General features: G+C 39.2%; 2 protein-coding genes and 1 pseudogene across 4 annotated transcripts; all 3 read right to left on the reverse strand.

The window, feature by feature from the left end:
• Positions 1–1,759, reverse strand: LOC131216865 (protein WVD2-like 6). The gene is made up of 5 exons (XM_058211464.1): positions 1,543–1,759; positions 1,285–1,362; positions 1,048–1,147; positions 883–954; positions 1–666 (listed from the first exon to the last, which is right to left on the reverse strand). The coding sequence occupies exons 1-5, from the start codon at positions 1,608–1,610 to the stop codon at positions 658–660; spliced, it is 327 nt and encodes a 108-aa protein (XP_058067447.1). The 5' UTR covers positions 1,611–1,759; the 3' UTR covers positions 1–657.
• A 46-nt stretch (positions 1,760–1,805) lies between these two features.
• LOC131216864 (zinc finger CCCH domain-containing protein 44-like) lies at positions 1,806–4,319 on the reverse strand. Of its 3 annotated transcripts, XM_058211461.1 has the most exons (4): positions 4,246–4,319; positions 3,564–4,117; positions 2,594–2,780; positions 1,806–2,469 (listed from the first exon to the last, which is right to left on the reverse strand). In XM_058211461.1, exons 3-4 carry the CDS (start codon positions 2,735–2,737, stop codon positions 2,230–2,232), a joined length of 384 nt encoding a protein of 127 aa, XP_058067444.1. In that variant the 5' UTR covers positions 2,738–2,780; positions 3,564–4,117; positions 4,246–4,319; the 3' UTR covers positions 1,806–2,229. The 3 variants fall into 3 exon arrangements, with proteins under 3 accessions (XP_058067444.1, XP_058067445.1, XP_058067446.1); XM_058211462.1 differs by lacking the exon at positions 4,246–4,319 and having other exon boundaries at positions 3,564–4,184; XM_058211463.1 differs by lacking the exons at positions 3,564–4,117; positions 4,246–4,319 and adding an exon at positions 2,930–3,033.
• LOC131218000 (U2 spliceosomal RNA) lies at positions 4,319–4,500 on the reverse strand (annotated as a pseudogene).
• Positions 4,501–26,627: the final 22,127 nt, after the last annotated feature.

The following is a 26,627-nucleotide window of genomic DNA, read 5'->3' on the forward strand; positions in this document are numbered from 1 at the left end:
TATGTTTATTCTTATCTATGTAAAATAGTGAAAAAAAATGGGATTACATTGATCATGCAACTCCAGAATGGCAGTTAACTCAAAAGCACGAGATTGGTCTGACTAGCTAATCTAGCATCATTTTAAAATGTAAATTTCATAGAAATTGCATTCCTGCCTTTTAACTACCAAAACCTGATCCCTCCAAAATCCAATCAGAAAGAAGGAACAACTTATTTCTGAACATTTTGCTTCTGAGACAACTAACCTGGACATTTTACTTCAGCAAGCATATTGGATGTAGAAATGTCCCATAGACAGAGTTGTCGCTAAGTCCTGCAAGATAACTATCATCCTCATGCTCACAAGGCATATAGGCCTGCTACTAACAGGCCAGCAAATAATTTTAAGAACAAAAACATCGAAACTGGTTAAAGAGAGATCACACATTTATCAAAAGGATTAAATAAAAAAAACAGGAAAAAAACAAATGAAAAGAACAGAGAACGACTATTGGTACCTTCAAGAAGCAAACTTTCATGACCCAATGATTAAATTTAGAGAAAATATGGATTAGCAACAAGCTGACACATGCTTTCACTGAACTTTGATAATCAGATGTCATTTCAACTTGTAAGCTAAATAGTTTAACTCTCCTTTCTCCAAACATAGTGATCTTTATAGCACCTGTTGCAGATGGCCCACAGTTTCTTAAATCAAGAAAGATACAAGAAATTCCATGCACATGGACACCCTCAAATACATGAAATGAGTTCAGAATCTTCCCAGCTTTGACATCATATACAGACTTGAAACAATCAAAATCATTCAATCCAATAAAGAAAAAACAACCAAATTGTTAATCACTGCTCAGCTTGTAGATTAGAATTAAAATGGTAACACCTTAGATTTGGCCTGCATGGTAGTTTTCTCCACTTCCTTTGCACGAATCTTTTCCTCAAGCTTAGAGTAGAACTGTTCAACAACATGGTGGAAATATCTTCAGTTGATGAAGTGTGGAAGCTGTGAGGAATGACCATATGCAAAACTAGAACATATCAGACGAACCTCCCTTCTTTTATTAGCTTGTTCGTTGCATCTAAAATTAAAGCTATAGGAAGGAGTAGAGCCCACTCTTCGGGGTTGCGAACCTGCAGCGGTGGGACTTCTAAAATGCATTTGAGGATAAAAATGCACTTGAGGATAAATGAAAAAACCTTCAATGGATTCTCAATCGCTAGATAAAATAGATATCAAAGAAGTCATACAACTTGAAATAAAACAGTTTATATTTATAAAGGATACAAAGAAGAAGAACGAGGGCGCTCTTCAACTTTATTGGGCATCCCCTGTTTCAGGGGCTTAAGATCTTTTATCTGCTCCCTGCATCAAAATAGCAATTTCTCACCTGTTGAATAGCTCTTTTCTTCCACTAGATTAATATCAGAGCTAATGGTAAATGTATATACAATTAGTTTAATAAATGTACGAGAGGAGGCATCCATGTTAGGAACTTTTTTCTAATACTGATCTAGATGAGCCAGGAAGCCTTGATGATAGTACTTTCGATCTCGGCAGTTGTGTGAGCAGAAACAGCTGTCTTCCATTCTTTTAAGATGGCCTTCTTTCATTCTGTAACGTAGATCCTCACATTCTTCCCGCAACCACAAACATGCAACAAAGAACAATTCTAAGAGATGGTGCTGGCATGGGCATTGATATGTACTAGTTCTAGTGATTTATCACAGAGATTCTACGACCTAATGTCGTCAAGTACAAAAGATCAATAACAATCTGCACACATATACTGATAGCGGGCTTAAAAAACCCACAACATGATGAAGAAATTGGCCAGTCAACCAACGCATAAGAAATTCTACAGAAATGCAATTTGATTTCATACTCGGAATCAACTAAACTGAGTCGCTCTAGCTGAATTCCAAGTCAATTAATTTGGTAGCTTATGAAAATTGAGATCAACTGTTGAGTATACTTGCCACAATATCTTTAAAACATAAGCAATTGGTGACAACATTTACCTCGGAGAAGTCATCGTCTGATACCATGCAAATGCGAATATCCTTCATCAAATTGGACACATTCAGGACAACGTCTGTACTAATCTCTCCTGTCTTGTAAGACTCGGAAGCCCTCTTTATGCCTGAGAGGATAAAACGGAAATCACGAGCTGCAAATCCAAGAACAGAAAGGAATTCCAATCAAAGCGTATCAAAAGGAATTCCAAACATCTTATTCTGTGTATTTTCCAATTAATGGAAACTCATCATCACTTTTTTGGTCCATTTCACCAACATCAAAGATTAAATCCCTTTCATCTTCAGGGAGTTCCTCATAGTTCTCGCCCTTCTTCATTAGGGCATCTGCAGCATGAAGATCTTGCACTGATAAGCCTTCATGCTGCTTTATCAAATCCCAGTATTCCTTAAACAAAAATTCACACGTCTCTGTGTCATTAAAATCCACTTTACCCTGAAAAGAGCATGATAAAGCCACAACAAAGAAGGACAATATCAGACGGCATCAGAAACTTATCATAGGGATGAAAGTAGCATAAGACACAAGAGAAATTAGAACAGCTCGGTTGAGAGCGTACCCCATCGGAATCGACATCCAGGTTTTCTTCTATTAGTAGAGCAAGTCTTAAGCAGTTAGTGCAAAAGCCTTTTTTCCTTTTGACATGCACAACCACAGCGGCTCTTGTACATGCTGGCAAACTGAGTTTGGACAGCAGAAGCATTGAAGCTTTGAGCTTTTATGGCAGATAAGGCAGGAATGCCAACCTATCACATCAAATTTCTCATGCTAGTAAATGGTGTTGTTTCTTCTATCATGTAAAATTTCAGCCTAGTAAATGCCAACCTATTTCTCATGCTAGCAAATATACCTTGAAGCTTTTAGCTTTTATGGCATATAAGACAGGTATACCAACCTATCACATTAAATTTCTAATGCTAGTTAATGGTGCTGTTTCTCATGATATCTTAAATGGAGTAGGCATTAATCATGCTCATACATGTCCTGCATTGATGGAATGGCACAGGAATTTAATTTTGGCCATGGTATTCTTTCAATTGTACATGGACCAATTGATGTGTCTTTGGTTAATTGTATACTGTGAGTCGAGGATCGTAGTTCTGGGATCTTTTTATATGTAAGTGTGGCTTTAAAGAAACATAAAAGCGAAATATACTAGAAAACATAGAAGTTTCATAGATACCGAATGATCTTCCTTGGTATGACTAGTATGAGAAAAGCGAAGCATTAATCACCATTTATAGAAAATGGGTTAATACCATTCCCTGTTCCTTTATGAAACAGATCATAGTGTTTACTTTTTGCAAAGGGTCAAAGATTTCATTAACAGAAATAAGTAACCTTTCCCTCAACATTTTTACACAGAAATCTCAAAAGAACTCAGCACGGATATCTATTAACTGACAAATCGGAGCACTGTAATTTCAGCATTGTTCATCGAAATGCCATCGGATTTTTACGTCTCTGTCCCAACAGAAATAATAAGAACCAGAAATTAAATAATAAAAACCATGATTTCTTCAAAATACCTGAATTAGGACTTTCAACAAAAACCCTAGAATCTCATACAAAGCTTCGATTTTCTAGCAATGCCGCTGCTGTTCAGCATATCTCAAAAGGAAACCTCCAAGAGCTCGGATTTTCTCGATTATCCCAACATGAAACTTGCCAAAACACTAGAGATCTCTAGAATCCATCATTTTCCTCCGTTCTCGCACGAGATCTTGCATCGGGAGCAGCAGAGCTAGCTGAAAACCCTGCAAAGGGCCAAAAAGCTTCAATCCGTTGACATTTTGAGCAAGACGTTGAGGAAATTGCATGGAAAGAGAGGGTTGAGATCGGGAGAGGGAGATTGAAAGAGAGGGAGATCAGGAGAGAGAGATAGAGAGAGATGGTTGAGATCGGGAGAGGGAGATCGACAAAGAGGGAGAGGGAGAGGGAGCTCGCATTTTGGGCGTTTTGGAGGGATTAGGGCGTTTTGGTGATGAAAATGATCCTGTAGTCTACGGCAGATTTACATAAATGTGACCTCGGGCCATGTGGGGTCCACTTAGAGGGTTCTAATAGAATCCATTCCGTCCATCTGTTTCAAAATAATACAATAAGATATAATAATAAGAAATAAGAATATCCAACACTCAATCGTGACACACTAATAAAGAAGTGAAAGTAACCACGTACAACAGCCACAATTTCAGTACGGTTGAATACCGTTTGAAGTCAGGAACGGCTTAAAGCCGTTTCTGAACCAAAATGCCAACCGTACCACTTTGACGATTTTGGTGTAGTGTGCATGGGCAACGCTTGATGTCCCCAGCAGCAAGTTGCTGTTGTGGGCCCTCCCCATCAAACAAAAAATAAAAAATTTAATTTAATATCATGTGACCTGATGGGCCACGTATCAGATATTAGACTGATAGGAACAGGTACTACGCTTGATTTAGCCAAGAAGGCTGAGAAAGGTTTTTTTTTTAAAAAAATCAAGTTCTATTGTTAGAGATCTCAACTTTTTCAGCATCTACTTGAATGTTACATGGTTATAGTTGCCCATGCTTCTCTTGCTCGTCTTCCATTTTGGAGGAAAGCTGAGCTTTCATCTTTCATGGCTACACCCTTCTTGTAAAGGTTTGCTAATTCAATAGACAACAGACATTCCAACACATGAGAATGTGGCATACATGTGCTACATCTAGGCTGTGCATCAGGTAGACCACCCCAATATGATCTTTTGTGGACCTACTATAGTTTGTATCCGTTTTCTCTTCACTAAGTCATTTTATTACAATTTTTTTCTTTTCGTTGCAGGGAGTGTTTAGCAAAGTCAAGTCAGCAGCTATGGTGGATACTCACAATCTCATGTTCAGGTGAGATATGGTTGCCTTGCATGTTTGTGTGCGTATGGAGAAATATGTTACACCCAAATCTCAACCAGATTACATGCATAATCATACAAATTCAAATGCCAAGGGCCTGTTTGAGTGCCACTTTAAAATGAGTGCATACCACTTTAAAAGATAATTTAAACACTGGTAAGAAAAGACTTGAATCTACTGAACATGTCATTATATTGCTTTCTTATGCCTAAGATTGAAATTTTTTGAGACTGAAAGTGATTTCAAATTTCAATGCTTACGTAACATTCAGAAATTATTTTTTTAATTGAATAGGTGAAAACATTACCTCAATTGGTTGCTGTTACAAATGAGTCATTAGTTGGTGAACTCAAAGAGGCTTTGGCTGATGCTGAGCACAGGCCTGAGATCATTCCTGGAGAGGAAGTTGTCATAGAGGTCTGCCACATTGTCTAGTTTCTTTTCTATTTATGGTTAGTGGCAATTTCATTCTTTAATGTAGCTTTAAAAATTTTCAAGTTGCTCGCCACCCAGATGTTGTCACAGTTGTCACATGAATAGTAGGCTGTGCAGGTTTGAAGGTAAAAGCAGAAGTCCTTTTGATTGATCATCATAAAATTCCCTGACAAATAATTTATTTTTGCACCATAGATTATGCATCTTGGTATATGTCCTGATTTGAAAAGTCATCTTATACACCAAATTTAATACCAAGCTGGCTGAGTATTCACCTCTTTCTTTTCTCAAAGCCTACCATGGCTGCAATAGAGGCAGGAAAAGACAGAGAATTGGCTAATAAAGAGACCCTGATTGCTAGAGGTCCTTTTGTACTTCCTCTGGTGCACAAGTAAAAAGTAAAAATACTTCCTACATATTCAGAACATTTTGCTATATTTCAGGTATATAAGCTTATTGTTAGGAAGTCACCATATGCCATTCAGAACATTCTGCAGATTCACCATCTGCTTAGAGTTAGAAGCTTATGTCTTTTGTAACCAACAGGTTCTCTGTCCAATATCAGGAAGTGTTAGTTATAGCGATTCACAATATCAAAGCAACTATAACCCCATAATCCATGATGAATTATTTAACTAAATAATAGGGTGTTGTTGGATGCAACCAATTATGGCAATATGCTCCAGCAAAACAAGCATCCAATAAGAATGTTCCTTCAGAAAAAGGAAATTCATATTTCAATATAAAATTCAGCGCGTGTTAATTTAGAAAAGAAAAAGAAAAGGAGTTGAGCTGTATTACATGACCCTCACAAGTGTTTACTCAATCCCCAATTGAGGCATTATTTTCTAGTAATAGATAATCCACTTGTACTTTTTTTCCCGGAAAGGTGGGAGCACACAAAAATATAGGTCCTCATCTATCCTATAAGCGCAAGTAAAAACAGAACGGAAACAAAGCCACGGCTTGAGAGGCAAACATGACAGCAGATTCTCTTGTGAAAGATGGCACATGCAGGAACAGTTTATTGGTGTTAGATCAGAGATGATCTTCATCCCGATTTTTCTTTTTTATTTGTGTTGCAGCCCCTCACTGCTTTCACTGTTATTGTTGTCAATTTTGCCTGTTCCATTGCCAATTATGCCATTGTTGGGAAGCCACGTAAAGCGTCGAAAAACCAACTTCCATGGAGCAGCTAAGGACTAGCCTGGTTCTGGCTATCATAGGAGCAATTTTCAAAGGGCTAATGGTGGGTGATCCACTCTTCTCGTTGCATGCAAGTGGGGCAATCTAGAGTTCAAATCACTTCAGCCTTTTGACGCCACTCGTGCTAGAAGTAAGACCATATAGAGGATTTGTTTTTTTTTTATTTATTTATTTGCATTCAAGACCATTTATTGTAATATATTTTTTTTTATTGTGTGGTAATATAAATTTTGTTTAATATTCAGTTTTATTTGTATTGCATCATTTTTATGTTTTAAATATTTTTAAAAATTTACTGGCATGCCAGGGCCTCACAAATCCATTACAAAGGCTTCTACCGGCGCTTGCGTAGAAATCTTACGGCGCTTTTTCGCAAGAAAATGTGTCCACAAACCATTTTTAGCGGCGCTCTAAGTGATTTTTGCCGGCGCTTTTTCACGTCGGATAAACAGATAGCTATCGGCGCTCAGAAAGGCGTCGTTAGAAGTTACCTAGCGCCGCCAATACTTTTAGTGACATACCCATTTATCGGCGCTTGACTAGCGCCAATAATAGAATCGCCGGCGCTTTTAGGGACTTATAGCGGCGCTTGTGAGTGCCGCTAAAAGTCTCAGTTGTTGTAGTGCCAAGTCATGACATATCATGGTCTTGCACTGCAAACTAGACATGCAGGAAAGATCTGAACCACTCATCATGTGGACCTTACCACTGTCAAACAATATGGATTGTCAGATGGTATAGAATCCCTGAAGAAGAAGAATATCCAGCTATATACATTGTTAATGTGGTCATGGCCAACTTATATTCGAAACCTATAAGTGAATTTCAAACTTTCCATTACATATATGATGCAACCACTGTTTGGATGTTTCTACTTGAGTCGCAGGAGATGTAAACAGTGATGGGTTGAAGACCACGTGAGATCCGATTGAGAGGAGATGAATCGAAGGGTTGGAGGAAATCATCTATTGTGGATTATGAAAGGAAGGACGCGAATCCTGATTGACTGTAGCCTAGTCAAATGGGGTAAGAGGGGGATGTTGATGAGCAAGTGAGAGAGATTGAACGAGTGAAGAAGGGGACATGGGATAAATGTATAAAATCATTCCTATTTAAAATATATGATTGAGATGCATTGCACATGGAGCAACACTAGTAAAGAGAAATGCTTTAAGGGATTGAATAAATCAAGAAAAATCCAGAAAGACATTTTGGTTATTGGTGTAATAGCGATATTGTCATGATATAGGCGTATTCTAAATTCTTTGTGCTCATAATGATCAAATTTCAATCCCCCTTTTTTTTTTTTTTTTTTCTTTTTTCAAAGGCTATCATAACATGAAGCTTATATCTAAAAAGCACAATTACATGAACATGAAGGGAAACAACCTGTTTTTTCTCTTTCTTCTTTCATTCTTTAATTTCTAGGAATAATAATAAAATTAAAGGAGAAACAAAAACAATAAAGTGGACAGCCAAAGATCCAACATATCAAAAAAGCCTATGAGGAGGTTTGGACAAAAGCAAGCAAAGTGTTTAATCTTGAAAGAGAAGATCTCCGGCATGGACCATTGGCAAGGCCTATCGAATAGGTGAAACGCAATAGATGAAAGAGAAATAGAATTAGAAATGGGGTGTCAATTGGAACAGGTGAAATGGAAAGATGATAGATCATCGGATACACTGTTGGCAAGGTCTTCTGGAACCCAGTTAGAGTGCTGGTGCCAGTTCACTAGTCAACTAAAACCATGGCATATGCAAGCCAAAAGTAATGCTGACAGGGAAGAGGTGGTTGAAAGGGGGATTTTTATGGCATATTTTAGTTATGAATTTCAGTGTTGAAGCTTTCCTTTGGATGGACGGGTAAAATTTTCATTTGCAAATGATAATTTATTAACCTGAAGGATACTCAGAGTCCTCTCGGAGAACCATTAGTTCTCCTAGTTGCCTAGGTGCAGTTACACACTATCTTTGATTTGGACTTACTTTCTATGGCTACGATTGCCTAACAAAAGTGATTCTTTAGAATCATAAGCAACCCACGATGCACTCTAACAAATAGAATGATCATATTGTTGATTGGACCTATTTTTATGTAATTGATCTTGGCCATTTGATATAGTTAGAGAGAGAGAGAGAGAGAGAGAGAGAGAGAGAACATGGATAGAAATTTTGAATAATTACTTGTATTTTATTAAGTATAATATTTTGAATTTATACACGAGGAATGACCTAAAAAAGGAAGATTACAATGGAATTAAATCAATTCTAACTTAATTACAACTTAATACAATCTCGACAAAAGAGGAAAAGAATAAAAATGAATATTTTAAAATTATATCCTTTCTAATACTCTCCCTTAAACTAGTTCGTCGAGATCCATAACTCTCAACTTATTAAGTAGAAATTGAAATTGGTTGCGACCAAGAGATTTGGTGAAGATGTTCATAAGTTAGTGATTGGTGGGAACATTAGAAGCGTAGAGAGCCCCATAAGTGATCTTTTCACAGATAAGATGATAATCGATCTCGATGTGTTGGTCCGTTTATTAAAATTAAGATTGATGACTATATGAAGAACAACTTGATTGTCATAATAAAGGCACATGGGCTAGGGATGTTAAACATGTAGATCATGGATGAGTGTTTTGAGCAAAGTGAATTCACAAGTAGTATCGGCCATGGCGCGGTACTTGTCATCGACATATGACCTAGAGACGACATTTTTTTTTTTGTTTTCATAGATATATGACTCCTCCCAAGTATTGTAAAGTAACTCGTGATAGATCGACATGTTTTGGGATATATGGCCTAGCCATAATCATAATATGATGATCACTAGGTAGAGTTAGTGAAGGGAAAAAGGATGCCCTTTCTAGGAGACTCAAGATATCGAGCCACTCAAATAGTTGTATCATAATGGGCTTGGCGGGGATTGTGTGTGAATTGGTTGAGAATATTGACTACATAAACAATGTCGGGTTGAGTGATTATCAAGTATATGAGGCATCCAATAAGATGCTAATACATAGAGGGATTAGGAAGAAGTGCCATGATCATTGATCAAATGCAAATTATGTTCCATTGGAAAAATGGCAGGCCAAGCGCGTCCACTATCTTTAAGAATAACAAGAGTATTTGCATTGATCAAGAAAATTTTCTTTATAAGAACGAGTCATCTCACTTCTTAAGAAGTACTTAAGTGGGCCGAGATCTTTAATGTGAAGCTTGGTTTGAAGAAATTCTTTTAAAGCATTAATGACGGTTAGATAATTTCTTGTTAGGATAATATCATCAACATAGATAAGAACTGGTATGAGGAGAATGTCATTTGAATGCATGAAAAAGAAAATAATCCACTAAGGATTGACAATAACTACCTTCGTTAAGGGTAGAGAACTTCTCAAACCAGTTTCACAATATTTGTCGGAGATTATAGAGATTTGTTAAGGTTGTAAACACGTTGCTCCCCTTGTTTTGCAAAGCTAAGGAGAACCATCATGTAGATACAATCTCGACAAAAGAGGAAAAGAATAAAAATGAAGATATTAAAATTATATCCTTTCTAATACTCTCCCTAAGCTAGGTCGTGGAGATCCATAACTCTCAACTTATTAAGTAGAAATTGAAATTGGTTGCGACCAAGAGATTTGGTGAAGATGTTCATAAGTTAGTGATTGGTGGGAACATTAGAAGCATAGAGAACCCTAGAAGTGATCTTTTCACAGATAAGATGATAATTGATCTTGATGTGTTGGTCCATTTATTAAAATTAAGATTGATGACTATATGAAGAAAAACTAGATTGTCATAATAAAGGCACACGGGCTAGGGATGTTAAACATGTAGATCATGGATGAGTGTTTTGAGCAAAGTGAATTCACAAGTAGTAGTGGCCATGGCGCGGTACTTGTCATCGACATATGACCTAGAGTCGACAATTTTTATTTTTTTTTCATAGATATATGACTCCTCCCAAGTATTGTAAAGTAACCCGTGATAGATCGACATGTTTTGGGATAATCTGCCTAGTCATAATCATAATATGATGATCATTAGGTAGAGTTAGTGAAGGGAAAAAGGATGCCCTTTATAGGAGACTCAAGATATCGAGCCACTCAAATAGTTGTATCATAATGGGCTTGGCGGGGATTGTGTGAATTGGTTGAGAATATTGACTACATAAATAATGTCGGGTTGAGTGATTATCAAGTATATGAGGTGTCCAATAAGATGCTAATACATAGAGGGATCAGGAAGAAGTGCCACAATCATCGATCAAATGCAAATTATGTTCCATTGGAAAAATGGCAGGCCAAGCGCCAAGGTGTTTACTGTCTTTAAGAATAACAAGACTATTTGCATTGACCGAGAAAATTTTCTTTATAAGAATGAGTCATCTCACTTCTTAAGAAGTATTTAAGTGTGTAAGTTCCATAGTTTATAGCCCTTTGTGTTGTCAAATTTGTGGTGCCAAAGACACTACTATGAAGCTTGCATATATGAAGAACAAAGCTCTACTTAAGATTAGCTTTGATTAACAAGCATTGTTCATATGTCAAGACTCGAGAAAGTAAGATTGTTCGACTAGATTCAAGAAGCTTTCAAGTTCAAACTCAAGATCTCAAGAAGCTTTCAAGTTCAATCTCAAGATCTCAAAAATCTCTCAAGTTTAAACGACAGCAAGACTTCAAGCTCCATTACTTTCAAAGGTCACTCGTCTATAAAGTTTCAATGTCCTTACTTCACTATTGAGGTATGATTGACCTTAGGCTAACCTTTAGAGTAGGCCATTTTGGATACATAATTTATATGTTTTATATAAGTGAGTTTGGTCTATTCTAAGACTAGTCCTGGACTTTGTTCGACTAGTCCTAACACTGCTTCGACCTGTTTAAACATTTCCTGGATCAGTCGTAAGTTTGTTACAAAAATTAAAAATTTTCTTTTAGGCTTCGACTAGTCCTGGGGACTGTTCGACCAGTCGTAGCAACAGTGTCGACTGCATCTTCAACCAGTCGTAGACCTATGACTCAAAGAACAGTGTTAAAATTCAGTCACCTACTACCAGTCGAAGGGATCCTACGACCAGTCGAAGGAAACCTATGACCAGTCGTGAAACTGCTAAAACTTATCGCGCCCGAATTTTCAAATATCTGTTGGTTCTACGACCCGTCGTAGAGGTCCTTAGATCAGTTGAAGACGTGATTTTTTCACCAATACATAGAGCACGAATCTCAGAATAAATTAAGCAAATCAAGTTAATTTAATTCGGTCTTCTGAGAGATAAGTCGGTGCTCCATTTAAGCTAAGTGTGCATATTTACTATTCTCTTTCTTTAGCTTTGTTAATTGATTTTGTTTCTTGCATTCCAATCTAATCTGAAAAGAGGAATTGTTGTTTTCCGTTTTCTGGAATCAAAATAAATTAGAGCTAGCCCTTTTGTTTTAATTTAAAATCTATTAGAACCTATAACCATTATAAAGTGAGTATTAGACATTGAACTTTGACATTCAAATCTCTACTCCAACTTGGTTCTTCTAGGCTGCTACAATGAAGGAAAAAATCAGGTATTTTACAATTTGTATAATTTACATTGTTTGGTTTTATTTGAGGTTAAGCCAGAAAAATCTCAAAGTTGTTGGTTATTTGAGGAGAGCCAGAAAACTCAGAAGTGAGGGTTTTTGAATTGTGTAAGCCCTTTGAAAAAGACACAATTGTGAAGGTTTTGAGTGAACCTGTGAAAACCTATTTGATAGTGAACGTTAATATCCCCTGTGTGAGGATATTAGGAGTGGAGTAGCATTCTGTGTAGCTGTTGTTTAACAGTTGGTGAATACACAGGTGAACCACTATAATTCTTTGTCTTGTGGATGTGTGATTTATATTTCCTATCTTTTATCATTCAGAATTGTGGAATGTATGTGTGAATGTGAATGTTGTAATTATTTCATTTCAAGCACAGTGGGGAATGTTGTAATAATTTAGATTTACATTTCAGCATTATATTTTTGCTATCTATTTATTACGTTGAGGTTCAGTTTCTCAATTTGTTCTAGAAATAAGGTTGTCCTACTATAAACTTTGGTTTCTGGTGTAAGGTTGTCCTTAGAACAATTTTTGTTTCAATTTCTCTGTTTTAGGTTGCTTTCCATTCCTATACTGTGATTAGTGTATAGTACTATCTATTCTTTGTTTCATATTCCGCAGTACTTATTTTTAATTTACATAGTCCTATTCACCCCCCTCCCCTCCCCCTCTCTAGGACATATAGCGTGGCCATTTCAAGTGGTATCAAAGCCTAATAGCTCGCTCTTATTGCTTTTTATTTGGATTTAATTCCTAAGCTAACGATCTAAGCTATATATATAAGATGTCAAATTTTGATAGCGTATCAGTCATTAGGCCTCCACCCTTTGATGGCTCCAATTATGCCTATTGGAAAGCCAGGATGAGGATCTTCCTTAAATCAATAGATGAGAGTGTGTGGCAAGCCACAGTGACTGAATGGAACCCACCTACAACTAAAGTGACTGGTATTGATAGTTCAAAATCAATGAGAGTAACACCATATTTCTCATGGACCACCCTTCAGAAAAATGAGAGTAGTGCCAATGCAAAAGCACTAAATGCAATCACTTGTGCACTATCACCAGATGAGTTCAAAAGAATCATATCCTATGATACTGCAAAGCAAGCCTGGGATATATTGAAAATGACACACGAGGGTACTATAATTGTCAAAAAATCTAAAGTCCAACTCCTCACAACCAAATTTGAAGAAATTCATATGGCGGAAAATGAAATGTTTATGGACTTTTACACAAGATTAAATGACATTGTAAACTCAATGTGGGGTCTTGGCGATAAAATTCCAGAAAGTAAAGTGTGTGCAAAGATACTACGCTCACTTCCTGAACAGTTCAACTCTAAGGTAACCGCGATCCAGGAACTTCGTGATACGGATAATATGAGAGTAGAAGAACTAGTTGGCTCTTTACAAACCTATGAGTTAAACTTTAAAGCTCCTAAAAGTAAATCCACCGCTCTCAAATCTTCTAAAGGTATTTTTTAAGAAAAATCGGATTTAGAAAATTCTGAAGACGATATGGCTCTTTTAGCGAAGAAATTTTACAAGATTTTCAAAAGCAAGAAAATGGTAGATTTTTAAAAATTAAATGATAAGAAAAGATCTAAACCTAGATTTAAAACTTGGAAGTCTTTGAAAGATAGTCAATGTTACAACTGCCAAGAGTATGGGCACTTAACAAACAAATGTCCTAAAATGACAAAATAAAAAGAAAGGGTATGTTGGCTACTTGGGATGAATCATCTGATTCTGAAGAATCTTCTGAATCAGAAGATTCTGAAACCGAGTCGGGCAGTGAAGTTAAAGCCCTTATGACTCTAGCCAAATTCACTTCTTCAGATCATAATGATTCGACTAGCGAAGAAAATCTGAATAATGATTATGAAAATGAAGATGATCTTCAAGATGCTTACAATGCCCTATACAAGGAAAGTTGTAAAATTGCTGTCAAACTGAAACTTCAAAAAGAAAAGTTTTTTAAACTCAAAGAATGTTTTGAATCACTTGTTTTAGAAAAATCCCAAATTTCAGATTGTTTTGAAAAATCACAATGCGATTTAGAATTCAAAACCTCGCTGATTGAAAATCTGAAATCTGAAAATGAGATACTTAAAAATGAAGTATCTTCTCTTCTGAGTTTAAAGGATACATGGAGGTATGCCCAAGGTGATCCAAAGTTAGAAAAACTATTATCTGGATCAAGAAAAAGTGGCGATCGTTTCGGATTGGGCTATGATATGAATATACCTCCTAAATAAAAGTATACTCCTCCCAAGTTTGTGAAAGGAGAGTCCTCAAACTCAAAAGGGAAAAGTACTTATCAAGGTTTTTCTAAAAATACAAAAACTTTTCAAAAACCTAAAAGTAGCCATGTTAACTTTAAAAATCAGAACCGAAACCCTCTTGCTGAAAAGATAGTAGATTTACTCAAGGAGCTCTTAAAATCTAACTCAGTAGGTCATTCTTACAACATCAGTTAGAAGAAGACCAACTATACTCCTAAACCTAAAACAGTTCTGAAATGGGTTCCTAAAGTTGCCTGCTTGGTTGCTCACACAGCTTTCAAAGCAACAAGTCATTCAAAGTGGTACTTAGACAGTGGATGCTCAAGGCATATGACTGGTGATAAAGGTTTATTCACGGATCTCAAAGACATGACTGATGGTTCGTCACATTTGGTGATGGCAGCAACTGCAAGATTATGGGCCAAGGTACTGTTCAACTCTATAACCTTCCTTTGTTTAAAAATGTTTTATTTGTTGAAGGTCTAAAACATAACTTGCTTAGCATATCTCAAATATGTGACAATAACCATAGTGTACGGTTTTCTAATCAAAGCTATGAGATTCTAAACAACAAGGGTTCAGTAATACTAACTAGACGTAAAACGTCTGAAAACTGCTATATTGTTAGCAAATCCAGCTCATCTAATCAATCGTGTTACATGGTTCATACAGACGAGACTGACTTATGGCACAAACGTCTTGGACATGTACACTACCGAAATCTATATAGATTGAGCAAACGGGAACTTATAAGAGGTTTACCCAAACTACAAAAATTAGATAAAATATGTGGTGAATGCCAGATTGGTAAACAAACAAGGAACTCACATAAAAAGGTGAATTCCAATACCACATCAAGACCACTCAAGCTTCTCTATATGGATCTAGTAAGACCTACCAGGATAGAAAGTCGAGGTGGCAAAAGATATATTTTGATAATAGTAGATGACTTTACCAGATATACATGGGTTGTATTCTTAAGGGACAAATCAGAAACCCTTGAAGAAGTAAAAAAGGTTCTCAAAATGATTCAAACTGAAAAAGGTTCTTAAGTCAATAAAATTCGTGGTGATCATGGATTTGAATTTGAGAATAGCGGTTTTGAAAAGTTCTGTAGCGACCAGGGAATATTACATAAATTCTCAGTGTCTAAAACTCCACAACAAAATGGAATAGTTGAAAGGAAAAATAGAGTGCTTCAAGAAATGGCTAATGTCATGTTGAACAGTATGAAGCTCTCTAAAGATCTTTGGGCTGAAGCAGTCAATATAGCTTGCTATATTATTAACCGGGTTTGCACTAGTAAAGGTAATAATAAAACGGCTTATGAAATGTGGTTCGATAAAAAGCCTACTGTCAAATACTTTCGTGTTTTTGGCAGCAAGTGCTATATTTTACGAGATCGTGAAAATCTGGGAAAGTTTGATACGAAGAGTGATGAAGGGATCTTTCTAGGATATTCTTTAAACAGTCGAGCTTATAGGGTTCTGAACAAAAGGACCGGTGTGATTCAAGAGTCCATCAATGTGGTCATTAATGATCACTTAAGCACACCTATCTCAAGTTCAGATAATGATGAAGTTCTTGTAATTGATAAACCTGATACTTCATCTAATCAGACTGATTTTTAACTAAGGATTGTTAAAGATCATCCAACCACAGATTCTTGGAAACCCTCTCACTGGTGTTCGTACCCGTTGACAACTTGAGGATATATGTAGTTATGTATGTTTTACATCCCAGATAAAACTATCTAATGTAAAAGAAGCTCTTGCTGATGAAAATTGGATTGTTGCGATGCAAGAAGAACTTAACCAATTTGTGAGAAATGATGTTTGGTATCTCGTACCTAGACCTAAAGATAAACACATCATTAAAACCAAATGGATTTTTAAAAATAAGTGTGAGGAACTTGGCAATATAATTAGAAATAAGGCTAGGCTAGTGGTACAAGGTTACACTCAAATTGAAGGTATTGACTATGATGAAACCTTTACACCAGTAGCGTGTCTTGAATCAATTAGACTCTTTATATCCATTGCGTATTTTAGAAAGTTTAAGATTTACCAAATGGATGTGAAAAGTGCATTTTTAAATGGCGATCTGCATGATGAAGTCTATGTTGAACAACCGATGGGTTTTGAAGATCCCAAGGATGTCGATCATGTTTATCGCCTTAAAAAGACACTTTACGGCTTAAAACAAGCTCCTAGCGCACGGTACGAGAAACTAACAAAGTTTCTATTAAACCATAATTTTTAAATGGGATGTGTTGATAAAACTCTATTTATTAAAAAACATAAGGATCATATCTTATTAGTACAAATCTATGTTGATGATATCATTTATGGATCTACCTATACTGACATGACTATTGAGTTTGCAGATTTGATGAAATCTCAGTTTAAAATGAGCTTGGTTGGGGAATTGAATTATTTCCTTGGGTTACAAGTAAAACAAAAACCTGATGGAATGTTCATTTCTCAATCTAAATATGCTATGAACTTGATTAAGAGATTTGGATTCGAGAATGGTAAGAACTTTGATACTCCTATGAGTACAACCTTGAAACTCTCAAAAGATTCTGCAGGTAAAAATGTGGATCCGAAATTATATCGGAGTATGATTGGTAGTCTATTGTATTTAACTGCTAGTAGACCCGATATCACTCTAATTGTTGGTATTTGCGCTAGATATTAGTCTGATCTTAAAGAGTCTCACTTAACTACTGTCAGGCGGATTATACGATATGTCGCAAGTACTGTTAATTTTGGTCTTTGGTATCCTCATGAGACTAGTGTTCAATTAGCTGGGTACTCGGATGCTGATTGGGTTGGTAATCTTGATGATAGAAAATCATCCAATGGTGGTTGGTTCTATATCAGAAACTGTTTAGTTTCTTGGTTTAGCGAGAAACAAAGTTCTATATCACTTTTAACAGCTGAAGCTGAACATAAGGAAGAGGCTGGTGATCTTCCTCCTGATGATATTAACATGGATAATATTTTTGAAGAACTTGAGTCTGATTCTACAAATGATCCAGATTATGAGCCTTCTTCATTTGATGCACGTCTGAGTGCATTTGAAGATAAAGTTGAGAATCTAAATGCTAAAATGGAAAACATGTCTGTTGCCCATGATTTATAGTTCAAATATATGCATAAATATCTTAGGCGCTTGAACAAAGGCATGCATCAATTTGATCCTTCCATTCCTGCTCCTTCATCTGGGTCAGATTAGTATTTTAAGATTACTGGTCTGTAATAACTTTATTACTCCTAACTAGTTTTGAGTTTGTCACTCTCTTTAACTTAGCTCAGTCTATGAATTGTGTGTTGCTTATGCTATGTTCTCATATCTTGACTAGTTACCTCTCATATTTCTCATTAATTATTTCTCCTCAGCCATCTGTTCTGTGCTTCCTTTGTCCTATTGTGACAAAAAGGGAGAGTATGGATATGTTATGGATATGTATATGGATATGTATGTTGTCATGAGGAGGGAGTAGCATTGTATTGTATGGTGATTTATGAGTATGTTACTCAGGGGGAGTATGTGCAGAGCTATGAGTAGAAGTGTGAAGAGGTGGACTGAATATTGATTTACAAGTCTACAGGATGCCGGTTGATAACAACTGGTGTATGATTCTTTAATCAGATATTCTGTGTTATGTAACATATCTTGAAAGTGTGTTTTGTCACTAATTTGACAAAGGGGGAGATTGTAAGTGCCATAGTTTATAGCCCTTTGTGTTGTCAAATTAGTGGTACCAAAGAAACTACTATGAAGCTTGCATATATGAAGAACAAAGCTCTACTCAAGATCAGCTTTGATTAACAAGCACTGTTCATAAGTCAAGACTCGAGAAAGTGAGATTGTTCGACTAGATTCAAGAAGCTTTCAAGTTCAAACTCAAGATCTCAAGAAGCTTTCAAGTTCAATCTCAAGATCTCAAAAAGCTCTCAAGTTTAAACGATAGCAAGACTTCAAGCTCCATTACTTTCAAAGGTCACTCGTCTCTAAAGTTTCAATGTCCTTACTTCACTATTGAGGTATGACTGAACTTAGGTTGACCTTTAGAGTAGGCCATTTTGGATACATAATTTATATGTTTTATATAAGTGAGTTTGGTCTATTCTAAGACTAGTCCTGGACTTTGTTCGACTAGTCCTAGCACTGCTTCGACCTGTCTAAACATTTCCTGGATCAGTCGTAAGTTTGTTACAAAAATTAGAAATTTTCTATTAGGCTTCGACTAGTCCTGGGGACTGTTTGACCAATCGTAGGAACAGTGTCGACGCATCTTCGACCAGTCGTAGACCTATGACTTAAAGAACATCGTTGAAATTCGGCCACCTACGACCAGTCGAAGGAGACCTACGACCAGTCGAAGGAAACCTACGACCAGTCGTGAAACTGCCAAATCTTATCGCGCCTGAATTTTCAAATATCTGTTGGTTCTACGACTAGTCGTAGAGGTCCTTAGACCAGTCGAAGACGTGATTTGTTCACCTATAAATAGAGCACGAATCTCAGAATAAATTAAGTAAATCAAGTTAATTTAATTCGGTCTTCTGAGAGATAAGTCGGTGCTCCATTTAAGCTAAGTGTGCATATTTAATATTCTCTTTCTTTAGCTTTGTTAATTGATTTTGTTTCTTGCATTCCAATCTAATCTGAAAAGAGGAATTGTTGTTTTCCTTTTTCTGGAATCAAAATCAATTAGAGCTAGCCCTTTTATTTTAATTTAAAATCTATTAGAACCTAGAACCATTATAAAGTGAGTATTGGACATTGAACTTTGACATTTAAATCTTTACTCTGACTTGGTTCTTCTGGGCTGCTACAACGAAGGAGAAAATCAGGTATTTTACAATTTGTGTAATTTACATTGTTTGGTTTTATTTGAGGTTAAGCCAGAAAAATCTCAAAGTTGTTGGTTATCTGAGAAGAGCCAGAAAACTCAGAAGTGAGGGTTTTTGAATTGTGTAAGCCCTTTGTAAAAGACACAATTATGAATGTTTTGGGTGAACCTGTGAAAACCTATTTTATAGTGAACGCTAATATCCCTTGTGTGAAGATATTAGGAGTGGAGTAGCATTCTGTGTGGCCGTTGTTTAATAGTTGGTGTAACGCCCTGAAATTCGGGGGTCGAGCATAACTCAGCTCCCGAGTTCCAAAACATCACTTATGCAACATAATTAATGAATGATGTATGTTGACTGTATTAGCACATAAACATGGGATAGATTAAGCCAAAACGCAGATATGATTCAGGGATAAGTGAATAAAGCAAGCGGAAGACTTATAGTAAAATATGTGTACAAGTGTAAGTCCCTGAATTACATATACAACCAGATCGTGTAAAAGTGTTATTTATCAAAATTATAAGTACAAGTTACATCATTTCAGTTCCCAAAATAGTAATCCCATAGATCCCGCGCAACAGACCGAGGCTCGCTAGAACCCGTCTGAAAACTGCATATAGGAGAAGGCAGCCTCGTCGTCATCCAGCTCCCGCTCTCCTCAGCGTCGCATCCACATCTGCAACATCGGGGCCTAAGACAGTCTGGTGGGTGTGCAACACCGCCCGAAACGTGGGAGTGAGTGATCAACTCAGTGGAACAATAAGGCACTGGTTAACATGTTACCAGTTCAATCAAACAGTAATGATAAAGCAGGATAAGTAATTAAATCCTAAGTACTCTTGTTAATGCAAGTATGAATGCAATATGATGCGTGCCCTCACACGTACACTCTCAGCGTCTTCATCTTACGTTACGCATGACATCGCCTCAAAGTGCGCCACATCTACAAAGCACATGCAAATGCGGTGCATGGATATGGTTACCAAGTGGTTATTAGTCTATTTCACACAACAGGATTGGGAAGCTAAGATACCTTCCTCATATCACCATCCAAACAGTGATCCATACTAGGGTCGTCAATCCTAGATATCTCATACGATCATATAGTTGAGGTCGTAGCAAAGGGCTCGTCACCAATCAATGCACGCCTTTCATGCCTTTACTACCACAGATCGGCTCGTCACCTCCTTGCGGTATCCAGGTATGCTCGAGGTCACTACAAAGGGCTCGTCACCAATCAATGTAGGCCTACAAAGACGAATATAGTGTCCCATACCACCATAATCGGCTCACGAGTTAAGTTGCTCACTTTGGTCACTACGGGAGGCTCGTCACCCCGTAGGCCGACAGCTCGACCACGGTGTCCCATACCACCATGTCCGGCTCATGAGTCTTAGCGGATCAGGTACCATGGTTATTAGGATTTCACTGGTAAGTTCGGTACCCTAGATTCAAGCAGTAGCGTCCATACATGGTTAACATACACTAGACAATCGGGTTAGTTGACGAACTCGACTAGCACGAGCGCACGTTGAATTGAACGACATGGAGTGCGCAAACACTCCGCGTGGTCGAACCACTGCCGACAACTCTAATACGACTCGGGTTCGTCTAATGCGTCTCACGTGGCGAAAGCAATCTCAACCACGACCATAGGGTCAATTACCGATTTCCTGGACTAAGGCATAGTCCCAAATACATTACACTACTACAGATATTCATATGGAATGTAAAACAGTAATGGAACAATAACTCAAATCATGTTACATACACATCTGAAGAATATCAACTTAACATAAATGTAAGCATAGGAATGCTTGAATTTAAATAACTTGAAAGGTAACTGCATAAAGGAAAACATGCGCATCAATAGGAGTATTGAGAATCACTTCTCAACGCCCACAATTAGTGTAATCAGTTACACTTAGATCATTCATGCATTTCTACAAACACTTAGCATACAAGGAACAACATACATGACGTATGTTGAAATACGTGCACTTAGACAATTCCTTTTATCAAAGAGTTGTCATACATGCATCTAGCACACATACATGACAATTAATCATGGCAAACACAAGTGCGTATTTTATACGTATACGGTACTTTATAAATACACTTAGAATACACAAACCTCAATATAGCACATGCATATCAGGAAAGCAATGTAAACATATCATTTGACATGTGAAATCTCATCCATAACAAGAATAAATCACTAACTGGGATTGAAAGCCTTGAAAACCATAACCTATACACTTAAAGTCCTCACCTTAAGCAAAGAAAGAACCGCCGAACTGATTTAGACGAGTTGTCTTCGTCAACGGCGCAAGAATACCCTAAAATAAGGATAGAAATGAGATACAACAATACCAAGTCTAATCTAAGCTCTAACACAGATTAGGGTTAGTTTAACTTACCCCAAAAGAACTCAGAATCGCCAAAGGAACGATTCAAAGTGAAGATTCAAAGGTGAAGAAGAACAAGGAAGAATCAAGGTGATTCACCAACCAATCTCTCTCACTAACTCTCTCTTTTCCACTCTCTCTCCAAGCTAGGGTTAGAGAAAATTCGTATGGAAATGAGAGCTAGGGTTTAAGGACTATATATAGACCTTAAAATGATGGAAATAACCCCAGGGTCAAGGTATACTTAGGTTATAACCAAAGTACGCCTTTCTCGATCCAACGAAGCACTTCTGGTGGGCCTATAACCACGAAAGGTCGGACTTAAGCTCACTGACCATGGATCTAGGTCAGCCGAGTTTCGTACCGACCGGCTCTTCAGATCGCCGTGGCGACCACACTCAATTCAACGGTCACGGAATCTCGATCAGTCCACAAGCACTAGGATATGCCGGGGCCAACTTCCTGATTCGAGGGTGAAATTGGGTCGAAATCCAATGGTCAGATAACTTAAAATCGTCGCGCAAGCGCACGACTCAGATTTCATAAAAAACTTATTAAATTCTAACCGTTCTCACACTCTTCACTCCGAACTCAACCAAATCGACCTAGAATCAGATCGACTTGATTTTGAGGTGAAGACCAAGCCCAACTCATTGACCATAAATGACTAAGATCATCGCTATCGGACTTTCGACGCGCGTCCAGGTCCGATCCAGATTTCCAAAAATTCCCCAGAACTACTGGATTTAGCGATGGATCCCAGATTTCAGAGTAACGTAGCGCTCACTAATCTGCACGTTTAGAGCCATGCAGATACAATTTAAAGTGATTGATGCGAATTTCACAAGCAATCAAGTAAAGCGCTAATTACCCCAAAAACAACTACTTAAGGAAAGATTAGCACAAAAATCCAAGGTCGTTACAATCTACCCCCCTTAAAGAAAATTTCGTCCTCGAAATTCATACCTTCGTATAATCCTCGAGGATCAGAGGGTAGGTCTTCTTGACCTCAGCTTCAGATTCCCAAGTAGCCTCTTCTACGCCATGATGCGTCCATAGCACCTTCACGAGAGGGATAACCTTGCTACGCAGTACCTGCTCCTTCCTATCCAGAATACGTGTTGGTTGCAGGACATAAGTGGCATCCTCACTTAACTGCACTTGCTCCCAACTGATAATATGCGAAGGATCGGAACGTACTTCTTCAGATAGAGATATGAAATACGTTATGCACGCCCGCAAGAGGTGTGGGCAAAGCAAGGCGGTAAGCTACCGCTCCCACTCGATCCGAACTTGAAATGGACCAATAAATCTCGGCGTCGGCTTCCCTTCTTACCGAACCGCAAAACTCCTTTCATAGGAGAGACCTTCATAAACACATGGTCTCCCACTACAAACTCAAGCGGTCGACGCCTCGTATCGGCATAACTCTTCTGCTTGCTCGCGCTGCTAGAAGTCGACGTCGAATGATGTCAACCTTCTCTCAAGTCACCTGCACCAACTCGGGGCCAAGCAAACTACGCTCACCAATTTCGGCCCAACAATTGGTGCTCTGCACGGCGACCATACAACGCCTCGTAGGGAGCCATACCGATACTCGCCGAAACTATTATTATACGCGAACTCGGCATACTGAAGACAATCATCCCAACCGTCTTTGAAATCCAAAACACAAGCTCGCAACATATCTTCCAGACTTGATTCACGCGCTCCGTCGCCCATCTGTTTGCGGATGAAACGCGGTCTGAACTGTTCCACACCCATTGCTTCCTGGATACGAGTCCGAAGATAGATGTAAAACGCGTGTCTCTATCGACACAATCTCCAGGGGAATCCATGTCGACGCACTATCTCCTTGATATACAACCTAGCCAACTCGTCTGCAGAGTAAGTGACTCTGATTGGTAAGAAATGCGCCGACTTCGTTAATCGATCGACGATCACCCAAATAGAGTCAAATCCCTTTCTCGTCCTCGGCAACCCAGAAATAAAATCCATAGAGATGAAATCCCACTTCCATTCAGCTATGGGCATGGGTAGCAACCCAGGAGGTCGGCGATGCTCGCCCTTGCCTGCCGGCACGTGAGACAACGAGAAACAAATTCAGCAACGGACCTTCATATTATCCCACCAATAAGACCTCTTCATATCCTGATACATCTTCGTGCTACCTGGATGCATCGCAAGCTTAGAACTATGGGCTAACTCGAGAACCTCACGTCTCAAGTCAGGGATGTCAGGAACACATAACCGGCCATGAAAACGTAGGCCCCCATCAGAACTAACACTCCAGTCGGAGTTCCCATCTGTACCAACCCGCTGCCTCATCTTCACCAAAAGCTCATCATCTGCCTGAGCTGCAACGATCCTCTCGTCGATAACGGGCTGTACACGAATGTGTGCGATAACCTCATACGGCTCAACCACCGTAAGCTTCTGCTTAAAATCGCGCACGAACTCCAACATCTCCCACTCTGCTATCATCAGCGGAGCCGCAAACTCCAAAGCCTTCTTGCGACTCAACGCATCTGCCACAAGGTTCGCCTTACCAGGATGGTAAGAAACATCGAACTTGAAGTCCTTCAATGTTTCCATCCATCTGCGCTGCCTCATATTCAAATCACGCTGCGTGAAGATATACTTAAGGTTCTTGTGGTCGCAAAAGAGCTCGAACTCCTCACCATAGAGGTAATGACTCCAAAGCTTTAATGCGAAGATGACAGCTGCCAATTCCAGGTCGTGCGTAGGGTAATTCTCTTCGTGTTTCCTTAACTGACGCGAAGCATAAGCAATCACCCTGTCCTTCTGCATAAGGACACAACCCAGGCCAACGCGAGAGGCGTCGGTATAGATAATATACTTAACCCCTTGCTCGCAATACTAGCACAGGGGCGGACGTCAACTTGTCCTTCACTTCCTGAAAAGCAACTCCGCCCGCTCACTCCAAGCAAACTTCAAATCCTTCCGTGTCACCGCGACAACGGTCCGGCAATCTTCGAGAAGTCCCGAATAAAGCGTCGATAATATCCTGCAAGGCCAAGAAAACTCCTCACCTCAGTAACTGAACCAGGCTGCTTCCAGTACTGCAGCTACCTTGGCAAGGTCGACAGCTATTCCCTCCTTGGACACCACATGTCCCAGGAACTTGACTTCCTCTTTCCAGAAATCACACTTCTTGAACTGTGCGAAAAGCCGATGCTCCCTAAGAGTACCCAAAACCGCTCTTAAGTGCTCCTCGTGCTCTGCCGCTCGCCGAATAAATCAAGATGTCATCAATAAATACAATGACGAATCGAAACATGAAAGGCCGAAATACCTGTTCATCGATCCATGAACACGGCCGGTGCGTTCGTCGACCGAACGACATCACAAGGAACTCATAATGACCGGAGCTGGTCCTAGCGGTCTTCTGCACGTCTCCATCCTTGACGCACAACTGATGTACCCTGACCGCAGATCAACCTTCGAGAAGTACCGTGCCCCCTTCAATCGATCAAACAGATCATCAATCCGGGCAAGGGGTACTTATTCTTCACGATTACCAGTTCAACTGCGATAATCAATACACAATCGCAAGGAACCATCCTTCTTCTTCACAAACAACAGCGCTCCCCAAGGAGACACACGGGCCGAATAAAACCCAATTCTAGCAAACCATCTATCTGCTTCCTCAACTCCTCCATTTCACTCGGAGGCATCCGATAGGTGGGTAAAGAAATGGGCGCCGCACTAGGCATAAGATCGATAGCAAAATCAATCTCACGCTGAGGAGGTAATCCAGGAATCGACTCAAACACATCTTCAAACTCCTGAACTACCGGCGTACTAACCAACGCCGACTCGGCCGAACTCTCCAACAGAGAAGAATAAAAATCAATACGAATAGGGTAACTGACCTGAACCGGGAAAGTAACAGTCTCGCCCTCAGGTCCATGGATCGTCACTGATCTCGCTTCACAATCAATCTCAGCTCGCATCCTCGTGAGCCAATCCATACCCATAATAACATCGTAGTGATAAAGCGGTGCGACTAGCAAATCAACACGGATCGATCCACTTCCCAGATCGACCAAACAATCCATACAACGCTTGCCCAAGGCAGAGGACATCCCCGTAGCGGTAGTAAGCGTCACTCCATGCATAGGAACAGATCTCAAACCCAAACGCCTAACTGCCGCATAAGAAATAAGAGAAGTAGTGGACCCTGTATCCACTAGCACAGAAACGGGAATACCTTCAATATGCGCTGTCACCTCAAAGGACCTCGGCACCAAGTCAGACATAGGCGCTTCAACCGAAAGCGCATGAACACGAGCCTGCTGCTGACGATTCGACGGAGGAACCATGGGCCGCTGAGGTGGCCTGAAACCAGGAACTGCAGGTCTGAAGGATGGATGAGCTGGCGCTGATCGAAGAGGAGGAGGAGAAATCACCTGAGGCATTGGACGGCTAACCCTCTGCGGTGGAGTAAAACCACCTGCTCGCATACGGGAAAAGCAGAAACGGTCCAAGTGCCCCACCTTCCCACAATAAGAACATCTCAGATCAGCTCTCATCTGCTGAGCGGGCGGCGCTGAACGCCTCCGAGGAGAATCAACACGCGGCCTCTTGCCAAGGAAAGGTGCACCCTGGAAATCCGGTCTCGGCCTAGGAGGCATCGGTGCTCGCATGCAGGACGCTCTATCTCCGTCCTGCTCTGCTCGCAAGGACATGCTCACTAGCTCCGCATATGAAGAAATGCTGGCACAGCAAATCTTCGATCGGATCTCAGGTCGCAGCCCCTCAGAAAAATGCCGCATCCTCATCGGCTGATCACCCAGGATCAAAGGAACATATCGCCCCAACTCAGTAAACCGGTTCTCATACTCCGTAACCGACAACCTTCCCTGGAGAAGGCGAAGGAACTCACTCTCCTTCTCGTGTCGGTAC

The sequence above is a fragment of the Magnolia sinica genome, chromosome 10 (genome assembly GCF_029962835.1).
Source record: "Magnolia sinica isolate HGM2019 chromosome 10, MsV1, whole genome shotgun sequence".
In the NCBI taxonomy this organism is placed as follows: domain Eukaryota; kingdom Viridiplantae; phylum Streptophyta; class Magnoliopsida; order Magnoliales; family Magnoliaceae; genus Magnolia; species Magnolia sinica.